At 50.1% G+C, this 19,345-nt stretch overlaps 1 protein-coding gene across 18 annotated transcripts in view; it reads right to left on the bottom strand.

The window, feature by feature from the left end:
- LOC120674041 overlaps positions 1-18,963 on the bottom strand; it is a 28,497-nt gene extending 9,534 nt beyond the window's left edge. The window contains exons 1-7 of one of the 18 annotated variants that reach the window (XM_039955109.1): positions 18,259-18,963; positions 17,786-17,857; positions 17,533-17,576; positions 17,010-17,143; positions 16,881-16,943; positions 2,840-2,876; positions 2,403-2,627 (exon numbers count right to left, since the gene is read on the bottom strand). In XM_039955109.1, the coding sequence (XP_039811043.1) occupies positions 2,860-2,876; positions 16,881-16,943; positions 17,010-17,143; positions 17,533-17,576; positions 17,786-17,857; positions 18,259-18,594 (666 nt within the window). In that variant the 5' untranslated portion in view covers positions 18,595-18,963 and the 3' untranslated portion in view covers positions 2,403-2,627; positions 2,840-2,859. Of the gene's footprint in view, positions 1-2,402; positions 2,877-16,699; positions 17,144-17,532; positions 17,666-17,785; positions 17,858-18,258 lie in introns of those variants that run through there. The other 17 variants (XM_039955106.1, XM_039955107.1, XM_039955108.1 and 14 more) reach the window with 17 other exon arrangements.
- Between the last annotated feature and the right edge of the window lie 382 nt (positions 18,964-19,345).

Raw genomic sequence — 19,345 nt, 5'->3', positions numbered from 1 at the left:
AAAAGTGAACTTTGGAATTAAGCTCAAATTAGCTAAGCGCATCATACAACCAAAATTAACGTGACAAAGCCTCGAATACCAAACATTTGTTTCATCAACGTTAATAACATTGTATGCAATTTTATTACAAACATCTGACAAAGAAAGACGGAACAAACCTCCGCTTTCATAACCTTTTCCAACAAAAGTACCAAACTTAGACAAGATACATTTATTGGACTCAAAGACTAATTTGAAACCATCTCTACACAGTAGAGAGCCGCTGACTAAATTCTTCTTGATGGTGGGGACATGCTGCACGTTCTTCAGCTGCACGGTCTTCCCCGAAGTAAACTTCAGATTTACCGTACCAACACCAAGAACACGCGCATGTGATCCGTTCCCCATCAGCAAGGAGGAAGTCCCGCCGGTCTGGTAAGAAGAGAACAAAGAAGCATCAGCACAAACATGAATATTAGCACCAGTATCAACCCACCACTCGGGTGAACCAAAGACTGAAAGAACAGTAGGTAATAAATTACCGTACCCCGAAGTTCCTCCAGGCTCGCTAATAACCATGTTGGCGGAGTTGTTGCCTTTGCGGTTCGGACACTTTGCAGCAAAGTGATCCGTACTAGCGCACACATAGCAAGCTCCCGTCTTCTTCTTCTTCTTAAAAGTGGTTGTCTTCTTAGTCTTTGGTTGGTTCTGCGGTGGCTTTTTCTTGTTCTTGTTGGAGTTGTTCTTCTGAACAAGATTGGCACTTGAAGCACCAACAACTCCTTTCCCACGTTTGTCCTTTGCTCTCGCCTTCTCCTCAACATCAAGAGTCCCTATGAGTCCATCTATTGTGAACTCCTGTCTCTTATGTTTTAGAGAAGTAGCAAAGTCTCTCCAAGAAGGTGGCAGCTTAGAGATTATACCTCCAGCCACAAACTTATTGGGTAACACACATGGGGACTCTTTGCTGCAATTTTTGAGATCTTTTGCCAGAGTATGTATTTCATGAGCCTGTTCCACTACAGAACGGTCTTCGACCATCCTGTACTCAAGGAACTGCTCCATGATATACAACTCACTCCCGGCGTCAGATACTCCATATTGAGCCTCAAGAGCATCCCACAAAGCTTTGCCAGTTGGCAGCCGGATATAAGAATCCACCAGGTTATCACCGAGAACACTAATGATCAAGCCTCGAAAGAGGATATCAGCCTCATCGAACGCACTCCCTTCCTCTGGAGAGAATTGTTCAGGCTTACCCTCTTTCACATGGATCACTCTCGATAGTGTTAACCACAGTATAAGCCGCTCTTGCCAACGTTTGTAATTTGAACCATCAAAAGGTGATGGTTTGATTGATGCAGCAAAGCTAGATACCGAAAGCCTATTAACACAATCAGGTTTTTGGATTGTTAGAAATCTAGGCAATTTTCGGTATATTTTAATTCCAAAATTAGATGTATAAACTAGCAATATTTCTATGACTTTAAGGAGTAAAAGAAAACATGTGAACATGTTTATACTTATCACACATATAAGCATAAACAATATAAATAACCAAAGTTTTAGGGAGTACCCTAAAGCGGGGCCGTTGCCGGAGGCATTGGCTGCGCTGTTACCAACTGGAGTAGACATCTACTCGGTTGGCCTCAGTCGAAGTAGTCGAACTAAATCGGTGCAGGAAGATGTTCGCAGTGCAGTCCCACGAACGGTCACCAAGATGTAGTCGACGTAGTTGTTCGGCTCGTCCACCAGGAAGTAGTCGTACAATCGGGCAAAGCCTTAGTATTTTTGAGCAGTCACGCTAAAGCGTTACCCAAAAACCTGATTGCCCGCCTATCCCGTGCAGGATCTCAAGGCGAGCAAGGTTTCGGAGGCCTGCTCACGCTAATTCTGTGCGCGCAGAGATTAGCGTTGGGGAACTCAGTTGTTGCAACTGGAGAGGGAGAAGAGAGGAGCCGAGTTGCCTCAGTGCTCTGGTGCAGGATGGATGAGGGGCATGGCACTCCTTATATAGTGACTCAGGTGCTCAGGTTCGTTGAACCTGGACACCATCAGAGTCATTTAGGTGATGCGGTTATGGCCATTAATTACAGATTTAATTGCACGTTTAATCGCACGATTAATTGCTGTCAACGGCAAAATAGCCATCACATCACACCACGCCGCACCGCCCGTCCGGCCGGCCACGGCCACGGCCACGGCCCGGCCCGGCGAGGCGAGCGAGCGCGCGCGCGCGTGTGGTTCACCGTCCTCCTCTTACCGGCTTCACAAGTGGTGTACAAGAAGTCCACCTTTTAAGTCGGTTGAGATCCTCCTCAATTCCCGGTACGGAATTAAACATTGATTCCCTAGCATTAATAGTGGGCTTTAAATTCTTTTATTGCTTTAGAATAAATGGGCCAAGCCCATTACTCCAACAGTTTTATCTGTCACATATTTTACAATACTAAGAGAACAACGAAAATTAAGAGATTAACTAGCCACATTGAATGTACAGAAAACAACTATAATGAACACCGATAGCGGCAAAAGGAGAAGATAGATAATAGAGCAGCCGCGGTGGCGCAGTTCAAAATGCAGGGATTCTTCAGGTGTTGGAGACTGCATTTATTTGACGGGCGCAAAGCCTCATCTCGGAGGTGTTCCTGAAGTTGTAGATGTGTTTGGAAAAAAGTTAGTTTCAGGAAAAGATAATATTGTAACAAATTTCGTGGGAGTGGTTTGGTAGAAATTATAGCAGGTCCTAGTCGGCTATGACATGAATGGAAAGGGAAAAAAGGGGAAATTCGATCAGCAAGCAGAAAAGCATATTTGATCTTTCCGGGAACATAACCAGAGGCTCCTAATGCCAGCGTACCAGGAGCAAAGCAAGCAAGTTCATCCATCTGTGCTAGCTGCAAACAGAACTTGTCAGAACCTTTGAGAGAATGCGAGATAGGCTTTAGCAAGCGGCCTGCCAAGTCATTTGGTAGGGATACTTTACCTTGTCAAACAATGAGCCACCATTCTTTTCACAAATATAATGGTAATTAGATGGGGAAGTTTTTTGGTTAAACTTATTAGACCATCCATTGATGTCTTTTTCCGCCGACCGAACCTCGCTCTCCCTCTCTTTTTCCGCCCCGCTGTCCCATCCCGCGCTGCTCGGCTGCCTGTCGTCCACGCGCGATCGCCGACTGCGAATCCCGCCGGCGTGCTCTCCCTCTCTCTCCCATTTTTCTTTTTCCCTTCCCCTTTTCCTTTCTCCCTCCTTTTCTGCTCCCAGGCCACGTGGACACGCCCGCCCGCCCAAGCACGACCGCCTGCCCACGCGCGCACGCCTCCCCCTGGGCCGTGCGCATGCGCGCGCGCACCGCCGCTGCCTCCCTCTGCCCGCGCCGCACGAGCCGCCGCTGCACGTGCACGCCGCGCCACCCGCTCGCCCGCACACGCGCCGCGCCTTCCCTGCACCGCCCACGCGCGTCACGCATTCCACGCGGCCGCGCCGCTCGCCGCACCGCCCGGCGCACCGCCATCGCCTCCCTGTGCCGCCTCGCCGCTCGCGCCGCCGCACTGCAGAGCGCAGCACGCCGCCTCGCCGCTCGCGCTGCTCTGCTCGAGCCGAGCCCCGCAGCCGGCCAATCCACGTGCCTGCGCGCTGCTAGGACCTGCTGGAGCCATCGCGTCGTCCTGAGCCGCCGCGAATCGCGCCGCCGACGCGTCACGACACCAAAACGCCATTAATGGCGCCCTGCACCGCTCGCCGGCCTCCACCCACGTCCCGCCAAGCTCCACCGCCTTGCCACGCCTATAAGTAGGCCTTCCTCCTCGCCACCGAGCCCCACGGCCCCCTCCACCGCCGCACAGCCTCCTCCTGAGCTCCCAACGCCGCCACCGCCGGCGCCGCCTTCTCCCCCTCCCCTGTTTTGGTCGCGGGACAGAGGAAGAAGAAGGGAGATATCCATCTTGTCACAGTTAAGGACCGAGTTGGTGTGTCATCTCACCTAACTCCACTATCGTGCAAACCACTCGACCGTTGAATGGGCAACGGCTTAGCATAAACCCCACTAGTTGGTCTGATAGCCATCAGGAGAGCTAAGAACAACGGGTGATCAAGGAGAAGGGATTAGCTCTGTGTGACTTATGCCCCGGTTAAAACCTCTGTGATAGGTTGATTAGCTCTGTGTGACTTATGCCCCGGTTAAAACCTTTGTGATAGGTCAATGACCTTTTGGTTGATCCCGTGATGGCTAGTCAGGTCTAGCTAAGGTGGGTAATGGCTTTGTTGGGATCTGCACCGACACTACGGTGATCGAGCTGTGGTACCCCGCTTGTGGGTAAAGTTGCACACCTCTGCAGAGTTAAGAATCTATTCGAATAGCCGTGCCCACGGTACTAGGCGAGTTATGGTGTGGTCACATAACTAGTGTTTCTTCTGGGAATGGATGGGTTGGCATGAGTTATTTTGGAAAAGTGTTCGGCAGTTGTGCCGTGTGCTACGGCGGACGAGGAGTCCGGTAGCAACTTAAAACTTGGATCCTGTGTGGATCAACCCGATGTGTTACTCAGTCCAAGACAATTTCTTTTGAAAACCCCTTTCTTTCAAATAAACCCCTGCATAAAAATTAGCTTTCCGCAAACTAAACCCTAGCCTTATCCTTGAATTATCCTGTGCATTATATTCTGTTCATACCCCCTCCGTGGGTGTGGTTGGACTTGCTGAGTACGTTTGTACTCACCCCATTCTTAATTTTTACAGAGGAAGATCCAGACTTCGTCCCCGAAGACGTTGAGTAGAGGTTCCGTCCTGCACCCAACCTTGCCTGTGGATAGAGTCACCCGCAAGAAGTTCTGTATGGCGCAAGACTCTGATGACCCCCTCTTCGTAGTTAATATCGTTGTGTGGGTGTTAGTTGTTATTCTCGCGATAATGGCGCTTCACTGCCCACTTCCGTGTAGAGTTGTACGGTGATGTACCATCTGATGTAATAAAAGTCTTATCAGCCTCCGGGGACTGATATTGTATCACTTTTAAGTCTTCTCTTATGAGGGGATGCTTCTGGTGGTATCAGAGCCGTAGATTGGCCGTAGGACGTGACCCTAGGATCGAGACCCCTTCTTCGAGCCTTTTCACATTAGGACTTTTCCTTACTTAATCCTTTTTTCACTCATACACTCACCGCTGGTTCTTGCCCTGTTCTAGATGGCTGACAATGGATGGAGTGACGGAATCTGCCATGCAGAGCCCGGTCTTCCTAAGTTATTGATACTCAGCCTGGAACGTGTCGGAGTTGTGGACCCACCAGAGTATGTCTACCGGGAGTACGACTCTAGGGGCACTCTTCGATGCGACTTGATGATCTTCATGGGAAAGAGCACCCGCTACCCTGACGTGTACCCCTGGTTCATCTCCACCACTGGCTTTCGCTTCCCGGACACCTACAGAAAAGCCGCCCGAAAAGCCCTACGACGTCTACGTGTGGTCTACAAGCATCATCTCCAGCAGACTTCTATGGGATTTTTCCCACCTACAGAAGGAAGAGGGCGCTCATGGATTGCCCGGATGAGAGGACTTGGGAGAGAAGAAGAAGACCTAGAAGATACGGTCTCCCACCTATCCATCTACCTCACTGGCCTGGATGAGCTCTACCGCGAACAGGCGGCATAACTGAAGCACCAAATCCACAGGGCAGAAAAGGCAACCCAAGAACTAGAAGAACAACGGACAAGAGACGCACACGCCGAGTATTCCCTAGCCGCTCTCCAAGCCCAATGGCAAGAGTACAAGGCTCGCAGAGGAATAGGTGGGTGGATAGAAGAAGAACCCGAAGAAACCCATTGGGATAGGGGTACTCAGACCGAAGATGATGTGATGGAACAGTGTCTTCCACCAAAGAAATGCCCTATCCAGACCGAAGAAGAGTCCCCATGATAGGAGTAGCACTCCAAGCTAGAACTCCTATTCTAATAATCGTGTATCCATGAAATATGTATCACACCATGTTGTAATAATAAATACCATCTATTCCCCCTTGTACCTAAATACTTGTACATAACGTGTTCACTCTATCTTTGCTTTCAGATGGCTGAGAAAGGATGGACCCAGGGCTTTTGCCAAGCCGCACCTGGCTTCCCTAGCCTCTTGACCAATGCCCTGGAAAGCTTTGGCGTTACGGAACGCCCAAGGTACTACAGCAGAGAGTACGAGCATCATGGTACCCTCCGCTGCAGGGTGATCCTAGTCATCGCCAGAAGTGACCACTATCCCGACATCCAGCCATGGCGAGTGACCGCCACAGGGTTTAGGTACCAGGACACCTATCCCTTGGCCGTCAGGAAGGCACTCCGTTATCTATGCCGGATTTTTGAAAGACACCTCGCCACCACACCAATGAGGTTTTTCCCGCCGCCCATCAGGACCCCAGTTTGGGAAGCTCGCATGAGAAGTCGGAACGGCGCTGCCATGAAGAAGACCCCCTGTACCAAGTGGCTACCTACCTAGCCTCCTTGGATCAGCTCTTTGATAAGCAAGCCAGCATCCTGAGGGAGCAGACCCATCGAGCCGAACAACCAGAGCTCGCGGTGAGACTGCAATAGATACGGGCAGCCCAAGCCGAGGCAAGAGCCGCAGCCGCGGTCAGCAGCGAAGCGGTTGCCCAGGAGAGCCTCAGGCAGACCCGGGACCGGCGTATGCAAGAATGGACCAGAAGTGGGACGCCAGTTCCAGCAATTGGGGAAGACCATGTTCTACTCGGGACGCCCGTCATAGGATGGGGACCACTCTTGAGAACCCCACAAGCCCCACCCGAGAACAATGAAAGGTCTACTGCTGCCGTTGAAAGAGAAGCTGCTACGCAACCCTTGGAAAATGGAAACCTAGAGGACGGCGAGCAAGGACTACTCGCACACTCCGCCCCAGAAGAAGGCTCGCCCCGCGAGTAGAATGCCCGACGCCATCCTAGTGTTGTACCCTCCCAGCCCCCTTGGCTTAAGTTGTACCCTTAAGTGTGAACATGTACCCGGACATCTAGTACGCGATATAGTCTTGCCTCCGTGTTGTACCCTCCCTTGCAGTAATAAAGTTGTGTGTGCTTGTTGTTTACTTGTTTGTGTGCATGTTGGCAAACTGTGTGCTTTTCGACAGAAGGTAGATTCTACCTTTTCAAAAATACAAATTAAACAACTTAAACATCACGTAATTCTAATCCCAATCTCACAAAGGCTCTCCCCGATCTATAGATGGCTTCCCGAAGCGGTACGAGGGCCTCCCGTAACCGGACCCCTGCAGCCGCTGATGCAGGAGTACAGCCTAATGGATAGAACCCTCCTCAGGAAGAATAGGAAGTGAGCCAGAACAGAGGAGAAAATCAAGGAGAAGTGCCACTGCCACCACCACCACCCCTCGGGGACCTGGCACAGATAATACACAACCAGACCCTCATACTGGAAACACTGGCCAATGCTCTCGTAAACAAGCGGCCACGAGAGCAGACCATGAACAAGCTGACAGCTTTTCTGAGGACGAAGCCGCCCACCTTTGCGGATCCAGCAACCCCTTGGATGCAGATGACTGGCTGCGTGTGATCAAAAGGAAGCTCGAGCCGTTCGAATGCCAGGATCGAGACAAAGTTTTTCTGGCAGCCCACCAACTCACCGGGACTGCCTTAACCTGGTGGGAGAATTACTGTGCTGCTGCCGAAGATGCCTCCACCATCACTTGAAAGGAATTTTTGAAGGAGTTCCGTCGCTATCATATCCCCTCGGCCACCATGAAGCACAAGGCGGATGAGTTCCGCGCACTGCAGCAAGGAAGCATGTTGGTGGAACAGTACACCCATCAGTTCATGGAACTGGCCCGATATGCACCAGAGGAAGTGAACGATGATGAAAAGAAGCAGGACATGTTCAAGAAGGGATTGAACCCCGAACTCCAGACCTTTCTTACCCCTCAGATCTACCCGGACTTCAACACTCTGATGAACAAGGCCATTCTCACAGAAAGTGCCAAAGCGGATGAAAAGACGGATAACAAGCGCAAGTTTTTGGAAAGCAAGGCCCGCCAGCAGTACCGCTTCCAGAAACCAAGGAATTCCAGCTATATGGCACCAAGATATCAGGCCCCAATGCAGTATAGGACCTAGTCTCAGGTGACAGGCCCACAGGCCTCTAACACACAGTTCAGGGGCCAGAACACCATGAAGGCCCCGTAGAGCAATGCAAGCCAGGTCACCACCAACAACAGCAATGCTAGGGCCTGTTTCAACTGCCAAGAGACATGACATTTCATTGCTAACTGCCCATATGCCAAGAACACGCCTGCTACATCAGTCTTCTCCAACACGGTGAATGGACCAAGGCCAGTTCTGTCAGGTGCCAACCGAGTGCCCATCCGCAGCTGCAACAACAGTCAGCAGATGAGGCAGCCCCAACAGTCATTTGGATGAGCCCGCGTCAACCACATCAACGCGTAGGAGGCTCAAGGAGCTCAGGGCGTAGTGCTCGGTGAGTACCTAGTCAGCTCAGCTCTTGCAACAGTACTATTTGATTCTGGAGAATCACACTCATTCATATCCTCAGGTTTTGTGGAACAACACAATATACCTACAGTGCTACTAAAAACACCCCTATTAACCCGGATGCCGGGAGGTGACATCAAGTGTCAACTAGGTTGTCTACGGGTAAGGATTAATTTAAGTGGGATAGAATTTCTAGCAGATCTAGTAGTACTTAAGTCTAAGGAAATAGACGTGATCCTTGGAATGGACTGGTTAAGCCAACACAATGGTCTCATAGGTTGTACTGACAAAGTGGTACACCTAACGAACCAAGAAGGAGTACGAGTGACCTGCCATACCCGGGAAAGTGGATCTGACCCAATGGTGTTTAGCATGGAAGCCAAGTCCTTGGAGGAAGTCCCGGTAGTAAACGAATATCCAGATGTTTTCCCTGAAGAACTTCCCGAAATGCCACCAGATAGGGATATAGAGTTTGTCATCGACCTAGTCCCGGGAACCTCTCCTATAGCCAAGAGACCCTGTAGGATGGCAGCTTCTGAATTGACAGAATTAAAGAAGCAACTGTAGGAATTACAATGAATTGGCTTCATCAGGCCAAGCTCGTCGCCTTGGGGAGCCCCAGTCCTATTTGTCAAGAAGATTGACGGGAGTATGAGGTTGTGTGTAGATTACCGGGCGCTGAACGAAGTTACCATCAAGAATAAGTACCCCCTCCCCATGATTGATGATCTTTTCGATCAACTAAAAGGGGCCAAGTACTTCTCCAAGATCGATCTGAGGTCAAGATATTTTCAGCTCAAGATTAGAGAAAGAGACATTCCAAAGACAGCTTTTGTCACCCGTTACGGGCAGTTTGAGTTTACAGTGATGTCTTTTGGACTCACCAATGCACCTGCATATTTCATGAACCTCATGAACAAGGTGTTTATGGACGAGTTAGATAAGTTTGTCATAGTCTTTATTGACGACATACTTATTTACTCGAAGAGTATCCAGGAGCACAAGCAACATCTGAGGGTAGTTTTGGAAAACTTGAGAGCAAACAAACTCTATGCAAAATTCAGCAAGTGTGAATTTTGGCTAGAGAAAGTGGCTTTTCTTGGACATATTCTAACTGCAGAAGGAGTAGCAGTCGACCCTGAGAAAGTCGAAGCGGTTTCCAATTGGCAGCAACCAACTAATGTTAGTGAAATCAGAAGCTTTCTTGGATTAGCTGGGTATTATCGAAGATTTATTGAGGGATTCTCCAGGATAGCCCGGCCCATGACAAAACTACTTAAGAAGGAAAAGAAGTTCGTCTGGACAGAGTCCTGCAAAAGAAGTTTTCAGGAATTGAAGCGAAGGTTGACAACCGCTCCGGTACTGACCCTACCGGACATTCATCGGGATTTGGTCATTTATTGTGATGCATCCCGACAAGAATTAGGGTGTGTACTGATGCATGACGGGAAAGTTGTTGCATACGCTTCTCGACAGCTCAGACCTCATGAACAGAATTACCCAACACATGATCTGGAGTTTGCAGCTGTAGTGCATGCCCTCAAGATTTGGAGGCATTATCTAATTGGAAATAAGTGCGAGATCTATACCGACCAAAAGATTTTAAAGTATATTTTCACCCAGCCAGATTTGAACTTAAGGCAAAGAAGGTGGTTAGAACTAGTTAAGGATTATAATGTGGAAATCCATTACCACCCTGGTAAAGCTAATGTGGTAGCTAACGCCTTAAGCCGGAAATCTTATGGACCCAAGGATGCCCATCTGCCGGAAGAGATGGCACAATTGAATGTGCACATTGTCCCTCGAGGTTCCATTCGCAAGATGAGCATTCAACCTACTCTGGAGGATAAAATCAGAAAGGTCCAAAGTTCGGACAAAGACTTGATGGAAATCCGAATGCATACTGGAGAAAATAAGGCACCAGATTTTAGAGTGGATAATGAGGGAACCTTATGGTATAAAACTAGAATTTGTGTGCCTCAGAAAGGAGACTTCCGACAAATAATCATGGATGAAGCCCATAACTCGGCCTACTCCATCCACCCTGGATCCACCAAGATATATATGGATTTAAAACAAAAATATTGGTGAAAAGGAATGAAGGCGGATATTGCACGATTTGTCGCCCATTGTGATACGTGCCAAAGGATAAAGGCCGAACATCAGAAGCCAGCAGGATTGTTGCAACCCCTACCCATCCCGGTTTGGAAATGGGATGAGATAGGAATGGACTTTGTGGTGGGTTTGCCCAGAACACAGAAAGGACATTACTCCATATTGGTAATAGTGGACCGAATCACTAAAGCGGCTCATTTCATACTGTAAGGATCACCGGGGTGTCCGACCCTAGAGGGGGAGGGGGTGAATAGGGTCGCTAATCGCTTTTCTATCCTAGGGCTCAATCTAATTACATAAGATAAACCTAACACATCCTACACATACTAGTTATGACTAAGGTTTATCTATGCTACCCTCTACTTACCCCAAAAGACTTGCAACCTATAGACAATCCTAATCAAACTAACTAGGAAAGTAAAGGTAAGCAAGAAAGAGTAAATGCGGAAACTGTAATGCGGTAAGTAAAGCGGTAAGGGAGAGGATATGCAAACTCCCGTGAAGACACCAAGACACACGATTTAACGTGGTTCGGTTAGGACACCAAAGTCCCTCCCTACGTCCACGGCCACTTGCTCACAAAGAACAAGTGTGATGCCGAGTCTCTTCGCTTGATCACCGTCTTGCCACGCCTCCAAGGCTCCCGACAAGCAAAGGCTAAGTGACGCCAAGTCACAAAGACGAGGTCACCGCCACCGTCTATCTCGAAGCGTCACCATGGCACCGTCTTCACTATCTTGGAGCTTTAACACCAAGTAGGGGCCTCCTTCCCCGCACAAAGTGTCGTTGCCACTCCACACCAAGTCGGAGGGTCACACGACGAGTACACAAGTTGCTTGCCGCAGCAAGACTTTCTCTCAAGCTAGTTCTCTCAAGAACTAAGCCTAAACAAGCACTAAGCACTCTCACAAGTGTGCTTAAGCCTATATGATGTACAATGAAGCTCTATGGTGGTTGGAGATGATCTTTAGCTCTTGTATACTTCCTTGAACTCCAGCACACTCAAATGGTGCGGCCTTGGGGGTATATATAGGCAGCACAAGCAAATATAGCCGTTGGAGAAAAGCTGCCAGAAATGTGCTTAACACCGGTTAATCCGATGCTCCCCAAATTGCCATCGTCGGTTTAACCGGTGATACTAAACTGCCCACTGAAAACTAGCCGTTACGTGTACGGGCAATCAACCGACGCAATCGACCGGTGTATGTAATATTAGCGTCGGTTTAACCGGTGAGTGCAACTGTCCTCTGATCCTTGAAAAACAAACTCTCTGGACAACTGCACCGACGCCATTAACCGGTGCATCATCGGTTCATCCGATGTATGCATTTTTCTTGGTCTGCTTCTGCCATTGCACCGACGTATTCAAACTTCCTATCGTCGGTTCATCCGGTGCCAAACCCTAGCCCGCAGGCCATCTCTGTCATTGCACCGATGAGTACATTTTGCCTTACGTCAGTTTAACCGGTGATACTAAAACTCCCAGACGTGCTCAAGTCAATGCACCGACGTGTGTAATTTGCTTGGCGTCGGTTCAACCGGTGACTTGATTTCTTTTAGGTTTCAGGGCGCTGCCCTGAGACCCGCGAGGGGCGGAACCCCCGTAGGGGCGGCCCTTCGGGCCTAGCTTCGCCTCTCTTCTCTTTGTCATCACTTGAACCTAAAAGCCTGAGTATATCATCTAAGCAAACACATTAGTTCAAGTGTTGCGTGTGTCATCAATCGCCAAAACATTATATTGAAATATGGCATGAGAGGCCATTTTCGCTACACATACCCATGCGGACCAATTACGGCAGAGAAAAGCTAGCTAAGCTTTATGTGGAAAATATAGTAAAATTGCATGGTGTACCCAGCCGAATTGTTTCAGATAGAGGGACCTAATTCACCTCTAGGTTTTGAAAAAGTTTACATAAAGTCATGGGCACCAAATTAGACTTCAGCTCCGCCTACCACCCACAAACGGATGGTCAAACAGAAAGGGTAAATCAGATCATGGAAGATATGTTGAGAGCATGTGTCCTTACCTATGCCAAGGATTGGGAGCAGAGTTTACCCTATGCAGAATTTTCATACAACAACGGTTATCAAGCGAGTTTAGGTATGTCACCATTTGAAACTCTTTGTGGGAGAAAATGCAGAACTCCTCTGATGTGGTCGGAAGTTGGAGAACGTGCCCTAGTTGGACCCGCACTTATAAAGGAAGCAGAAGAAAGAGTAGCAGAAATCTGCGAAAAGTTGAAAGCAGCCCAGTCCCGGCAGAAGAGCTACGCAGACAAGAAGAGACGAGAAATAAGTTTCAACCCGGGAGAATTCGTCTACCTTAAAGTTTCACCTATTCGGGGAACTCGAAGATTTCAAGTACAAAGAAAGCTGGCCCCTCGGTACATTGGACCATACCAAGTTCTGAAGAAAGTCGGAGCCGTAGCATACCGTCTGGAGCTACCAGAAGAAATGTCAGATATACACCCAGTGTTTCATGTCTCACGACTAAGAAGGTGTTTGAGGATACTCGAGATAGAACACATGCTAGTAGAAGTGATAGATTTGCAGCCAGACCTGCGATACCAGGAAGTACCTATCAAGATTTTGGACACTGTCACTAGGAGGACAAGAAACTCCGAAGTACGGATTTGAAGAGTTCAGTGGAGCAGACACGGAATAGAAGAGGCTACATGGGAACGCGAAGATGCTCTGAAGAAGGAGTTTCCCCATCTCTTTAGGAACCAACCGAATCTTGAGGACGAGATTCATTTTAAGTGGAGTAGGTTTGTAACATCCCAAAATTTACCAAATAAATCACACGCTAAAAATAATTTTCAAAATTCTTTTTCATCGTTGAGCTCAATTAACCCTAAACCCTAATACCTTCCCAAAAACTTTCGCCGTCCCAACACCCGATTTCTTTCATCGTCTCACCTTTTCTTCTCCCTTTTTCCGCTGGTCGAACCTCGCTCTCTCTCTCTCTCTCTCTCTCTCTCTTTTTCCTCGCCGCTGTCCCATCCCGCGCCGCTCGGCTGCCTGTCGTTCACGCGCGATCGCCGACCGTGAATCCCGCCGGCGTGCTCTCCCTCTCTCTCTCCCTTTTTTCTTTTTCCCTTCCCTTTTTCCTTTCTCCCTCTTTCTCCCTTCTTCTCCCTCCTTTTCTGCTCCCCGGCCACGCGGACGCACGCGCCCGCCCAAGCCCGACCGCCTGCCCACGCGCGCACGCCTCCCCCTGGGATGTGCGCACGCGCGCGCGCACCGCCGCTGCCTCCCTCTGCCCGTGCCGCACGACCCGCTGCTGCGCGCGCCCACCGCGACACCCACTCGCCCGCGCCCGCGCCGCGCGCCCTGCCTTCCCTGCACCGCCCACGCGCGTCACGCATTCCACGCGGCCGCACCGCCCGGTGCACCGCCATCGCCTCCCTGTGCCGCCTCGCCGCTCGCGCCGCAGCACTGCAGAGCGCAGCACAGCGCCTCGAGCCGAGCCTCGCAGCCGACTCCTCCACGTGCCAGCGCGCTGCTAGGACCGGCCCGAGCCATCGCGTCGTCCTGAGCCGCCGCGAATCGCGCCGCCGCCGTGTCACGACACCAAAACGCCATTAATGGCGCCCCGCACCGCTCGCCGACCTCCACCCACGTCCCGCCAAGCTCCATCGCCTTGCCACGCCTATAAGTAGGCCTTCCTCCTCGCCTCCGAGCCCCACAACCGCCTCCACCGCCGCACAGCCTTCTCCCGAGCTCCCAACGCTGCCACCGCCCACCATAGCCACCAAGCCCCGCCGGCCACCGCGGAGCCGCCTCCTCGCTCCACCTCTGCCCAAGGTAAGGGGCGCACCGGGATCCCCACGACCCCCCTCCCCTTTTTCCCTAGCGCTGGGCCACCGACGAGCCTTGCTGTGGTGCCACCACGGCCGCCGTCGCCTGCCGCCGCCCGCCGCCGTGGCCATGCTCCCACGGGCCACCTCCGCTCGAGCCGCGGCCGGGAATCAACTTCCCGTGGCGCCCTCTCCGTTTCCCCTACTCCTCGGACCGCCACCGAACCCCCAGGGCCGCCGGCGCCACCCTCTCCCCCTCCCCTGTTTTGGTCGCGGGAGATAGGAAGGAGAAGGGCAATTTTGCCCGTACCCCCCCCCCTGCACTTTTCCATTTTTAATTAAGAAGCCCTCCTTTATCATTATATTCACAAATAAACCCTTCCACCATATAAACTTAATACTAAATAAGCCCCTAAACCTTTTCGTATGCCCCAGATATTTCAAGAAATTACAACTAAGTCCTTTTGCATTCCAAAACTATTTACAAATGAGCCCCTGGATCCTTATTTAACCCTAAACCCCTCTTCGGTCTGTCATTTCATGCGCCAAATGATCTCCGATCGATCTGAAACTTTACCACGCCAATCCTAACATAGTTTTGGCCTTGCCATTAGAAAACCACATAAAAATATTACTCTTATCTCCATATCTTAATTGTTTCCGATTCGAGCTCAACGATAAAACTTTTCTTTCTTTTTCTTGATTATGTGCTTGTTTGTGTGCGTCATAGATCATGGTGTGAACGAGGGAGAACCCGTCGACGAGTAGTACTGTGAGCAAGCGAACGAGGACTAGTTCTGCGACCCCGAACCCGAAGGACAGTACCTCGATCTGGATTTCCCGGAAGGCTTTGAAGACGACAAGTTCAATCTCATCCTTTGATGCATGTTTGTCCCAGTTTTTATAAACACAACCTATTGACATATTTTATGAAATTATATATGTTTTTCCTGCTGAAAACATGGTTGGATAGCCAACCCTTGATTTTTTATGACCATTCCTTGACCACCTAGGTTAATGTCTGAATGTGATTTGTTTGGACGTTAATCGCTGCTAGAGCGCTTAGGATCTTAGACACGATACAACTTGTTTTATAAAAGGAAAATGCGTGAGTGTGTGGGAAGGGAAAAATGTGAAATTTTCAAAAGATAAGTTTAGACAGGATGGATGGCACTTCTGTGTGATTTGCCAAATGGTGTGTTCGTGCCTGTGTGGTTGAGCAAAGAAGGGAGATATCCATCTTGTCACAGTTAAGGACCGAGTTGGTGTGTCATCTCACCTAACTCCACTATCGTGCAAACCACTCGACCGTTGAATGGGCAACGGCTTAGCATAAACCCCACTAGTTGGTCTGATAGCCATCAGGAGAGCTAAGAACAACGGGTGATCAAGGAGAAGGGATTAGCTCTGTGTGACTTATGCCCCGGTTAAAACCTCTGTGATAGGTTGATTAGCTCTGTGTGACTTATGCCCCGGTTAAAACCTCTGTGATAGGTCAATGACCCCTTGGTGGATCCCGTGATGGCTAGTCAGGTCTAGCTAAGGTGGGTAATGGCTTTGTTGGGATCTGCACCGACACTACGGTGATCGAGCTGTGGTACCCTGCTTGTGGGTAAAGTTGCACACCTCTGCAGAGTTAAGAATCTATTCAAATAGCCGTGGCCACGGTACTAGGCGAGTTACGGTGTGGTCACATAACTAGTGTTTCTTCTGGAAATGGATGGGTTGGCGTGATTTATTTTGGAAAAGTGTTCGGCAGTTGTGCCGTGTGCTACGGCGGATGAGGAGTCCGGTAGCAACTTAAAACTTGGATCCTGTGTGGATCAACCCGACGTGTTACTCAGTGCAAGACAATTTCTTTTGAAAACCCCTTTCTTTCAAATAAACCCCTGCATAAAAATTAGCTTTCCGCAAACTAAACCCTAGATTATCCTTGAATTATCCTGTGCATTATATTCTGTTCATACCCCCTCCGTGGGTGTGGTTGGACTTGCTGAGTACGTTTGTACTCACCCCATTCTTAATTTTTATATAGGAAGATCCAGACTTCATCCTCGAAGACGTTGAGTAGAGGTTCCGTCCTGCACCCAACCTTGCCTGTGGATAGGGTCACCCGCAGGAAGTTCCGTATGGCGCAAGACTCTGATGACCCCATCTTCGTAGTTAATATCGTTGTGTGGGTGTTAGTTGTTATTCTCGCGATAGTGGCGCTTCACTTCTCACTTCCGCATAGAGTTGTACGGTGATGTACCATCTGATGTAATAAAAGTATTATCAGCCTCTTAGGACTGATATTGTATCACTTTTAAGTCTTCTCTTATGAGGGGACGCTTCAGGTAGGTATGGGCCACTAAATAAAATGTCATTAACCTAGGTGCAATGATTGTTTATTGGATGTACACAATCTGGCCTTTTCAGGTAACTGTGAGGTGGAACAGCTAGGTCAAATGGGTGACCTATGTAGGTGCGAGAGGCTTATGTGGCTAACCTGATCCAGATGGATGATTCAGTAGACAAATCTCCTGTTCAGGTACAGCCAACAGCGTGATTCCTGGAAGGGAAAGAAAACTTTCTGATGTAAGTTCCCTCAGAGCTACTAATTGAGTTATTTCTGTACCCTTCCTCACCACCCAAGGATAATAATACTGATGGTAGCAGCTCCGAATTTTCACCATAAATCCGGACTGATATCTGACCAAGCTTGTGACAAGCAAATGTGTATGGGCCAGTTCGCTTGAGATGATAACCATCCTGCATGAAGGTAAAAAACGATATGAGATAGGATATTCAATAAAACACCCCTTTGTGATTTCTGATTAATGATTCCTACTTATGCTGCAATTGTAGTTTAATGTTGCAGCTTTCTAATAATGTAGGCCATGTCTCATCAAGCAGAGGCCAGAAGTTTATGTCCAGGGGCAACAGAATACTAATTCCACCTAGCACAAATGGATGTCATTTTAGAGTTGGGAACAATAACTGGACGGTGATGCTCCCGTGATTGCCACTACTACAGGTGTTGTACATCATCACCACCACAGCAATGACCTATTCCTTAGACATTAGCATCTTGTGACTTGCGGTAATTTAGTAGAAGTTTAATTAAAAATAGAAACATATGCTCAAAATGTTATGTAAACCTTTGAAGCTTCAACTTTATATTCTCTGTCATCGTACAAGGGACCTGCAAAGAATGATCCATCAGAATTTTTTTTTGTCCCTGTTGCTACATCCCCTTTGTTCAGATGGGTATAACTGCTCTTTCCAGCTGATCTGTTTCAGACGGGTTGTGATGGGGAAGGGAAACGTATCTGAGGACTAAATGGCCGTACAAGAATCGCAAGGAACGTAAGCACGTGGAATCATTAGTTAAGAGAAAAAAACAGTAAGTACCTTTAACTGATAGGAGCAGTGGCCTATCAGGTGGCGGAGCAAGCAACCAAAAATCACTGGTGGACGGTGAACCTGTCAATGATTAGCGTAGAGAAGTAAGGGGGTGTTTAGTTCCCAAACACAAAAAATTTTGGGTGTCACGTCAATGTTTGACCAGATGTCGGAATGGCTTTTCGAACACTACTTAAAAAACTAATTTCAGAACTCACTTGAAAACCGTGAGACGAATCTTTTGAGGCATTTGACCGCATCATTAGCACATGTGGGTTAGCACTTATGGCTAATCATGCACTAATTAGGCTCAAAAGATTTGTCTCGTCGTGTACATCCAAACTGTGTAATTAGTTTTGTTATTTAATTACATTTAGTGCTTCATACATGTGTTCAAAGGGGAGGTGAAAATTTTTGGGTGAAATTTTTGGTAACTAAACGGGCTCTAAGAAACGATGTAAAAAAAGAGAGAGACAATCAACCTGACTAGGATAGTGGTCGGAGGATCTGGCGGACGCAGAACAGGGGCGGATCCACGGCTTCCGCCTTCCCGGAACCGGTTGCAGCCTCCGCCGGCCTCCGCGAGGGATGGAGCGGATCGGACGGGTGGGCGGGCGACGGAGGAGAAGAACGCGCGCGATAGTGGGCGGATCCGCGAGGGATGGAGCGGATCTTGTGAGGCAGCGGCCGCTGGGCCGGCTGTTGTGAGGCTCCGGCCGCGAGGCACGGCGGCCGCTGGAGGCCGCAACCGGCGCGTGTGAGGGCGGCGGCCGAATGACGCAACCGGCGCGCTTGACAGCCACCGCGGCCATAGCCATAAGACGGCGCGTGTGGTTGGCATCGTCGGCCGACTCCGACGAGCATAGGAGGTGCTGCGGTCGTCACCACGCGCGCCGTGGGATGGAGCGGATCTTATGAGGCACCTGAGCTAGTCGCTGTCCGGCCGGTCGTTCTTGTGGCTCCGGCGTCCACGTGGCTAGCCAACCCCAACTCGCCGCAGCATCTCTGCGCACCGGCCAGGGAGGGAGAGGGAGGCCTGCTGCGGATGGTCGCGCCGGCCAAGGAAGGGGGAGGGAGGAGGGCCGTGCCGGCCCAAGCCGGCCATGGCCGCTGTCACCGCCGCGCTGGAGCTCCGCGCCGCGCAGCTCAACCCCGTTGCTCGCCGCCGCGCTCGAGCGCACGCGCCCCACCGCTGTCCCTTGCCTGCGCGCCGCCCCCGCGCGCGCTCTGCTGGCCCGTCATGGCCGCCGAGGGAGGGAGCATGGAGGAGGGACACGCCATGGGTGCCAAAGGGAGGCAGCATTGAGGAGGGCGGCCGCGCAGGCCGCCGCAGGAGCCCCGCCGCGCGCAGGCCGCTCCCACTGACGCGCAGGCCACACGCGCGGAACTCCTCCGCCAGGTGGAGAGGGAGAGAAGACAGCGAGTGAGGGAAGAGGTGGGGCGCCAGCCGACCTCGCCGCGGAGGGAGGAGGGGCGCGGTGTAGGGGGAGGATGGGGGAGAGAGAGCCTGCCGCAGCTTTGAGGGCGATAAATGTGAATGCGAGCAGACGATAGAGAAGAAAGCGTCAG

Source organism: Panicum virgatum, chromosome 5N (genome assembly GCF_016808335.1).
Source record: "Panicum virgatum strain AP13 chromosome 5N, P.virgatum_v5, whole genome shotgun sequence".
Lineage (NCBI taxonomy): Eukaryota > Viridiplantae > Streptophyta > Magnoliopsida > Poales > Poaceae > Panicum > Panicum virgatum.
This window is presented reverse-complemented; position numbering and strand designations above follow the sequence as displayed.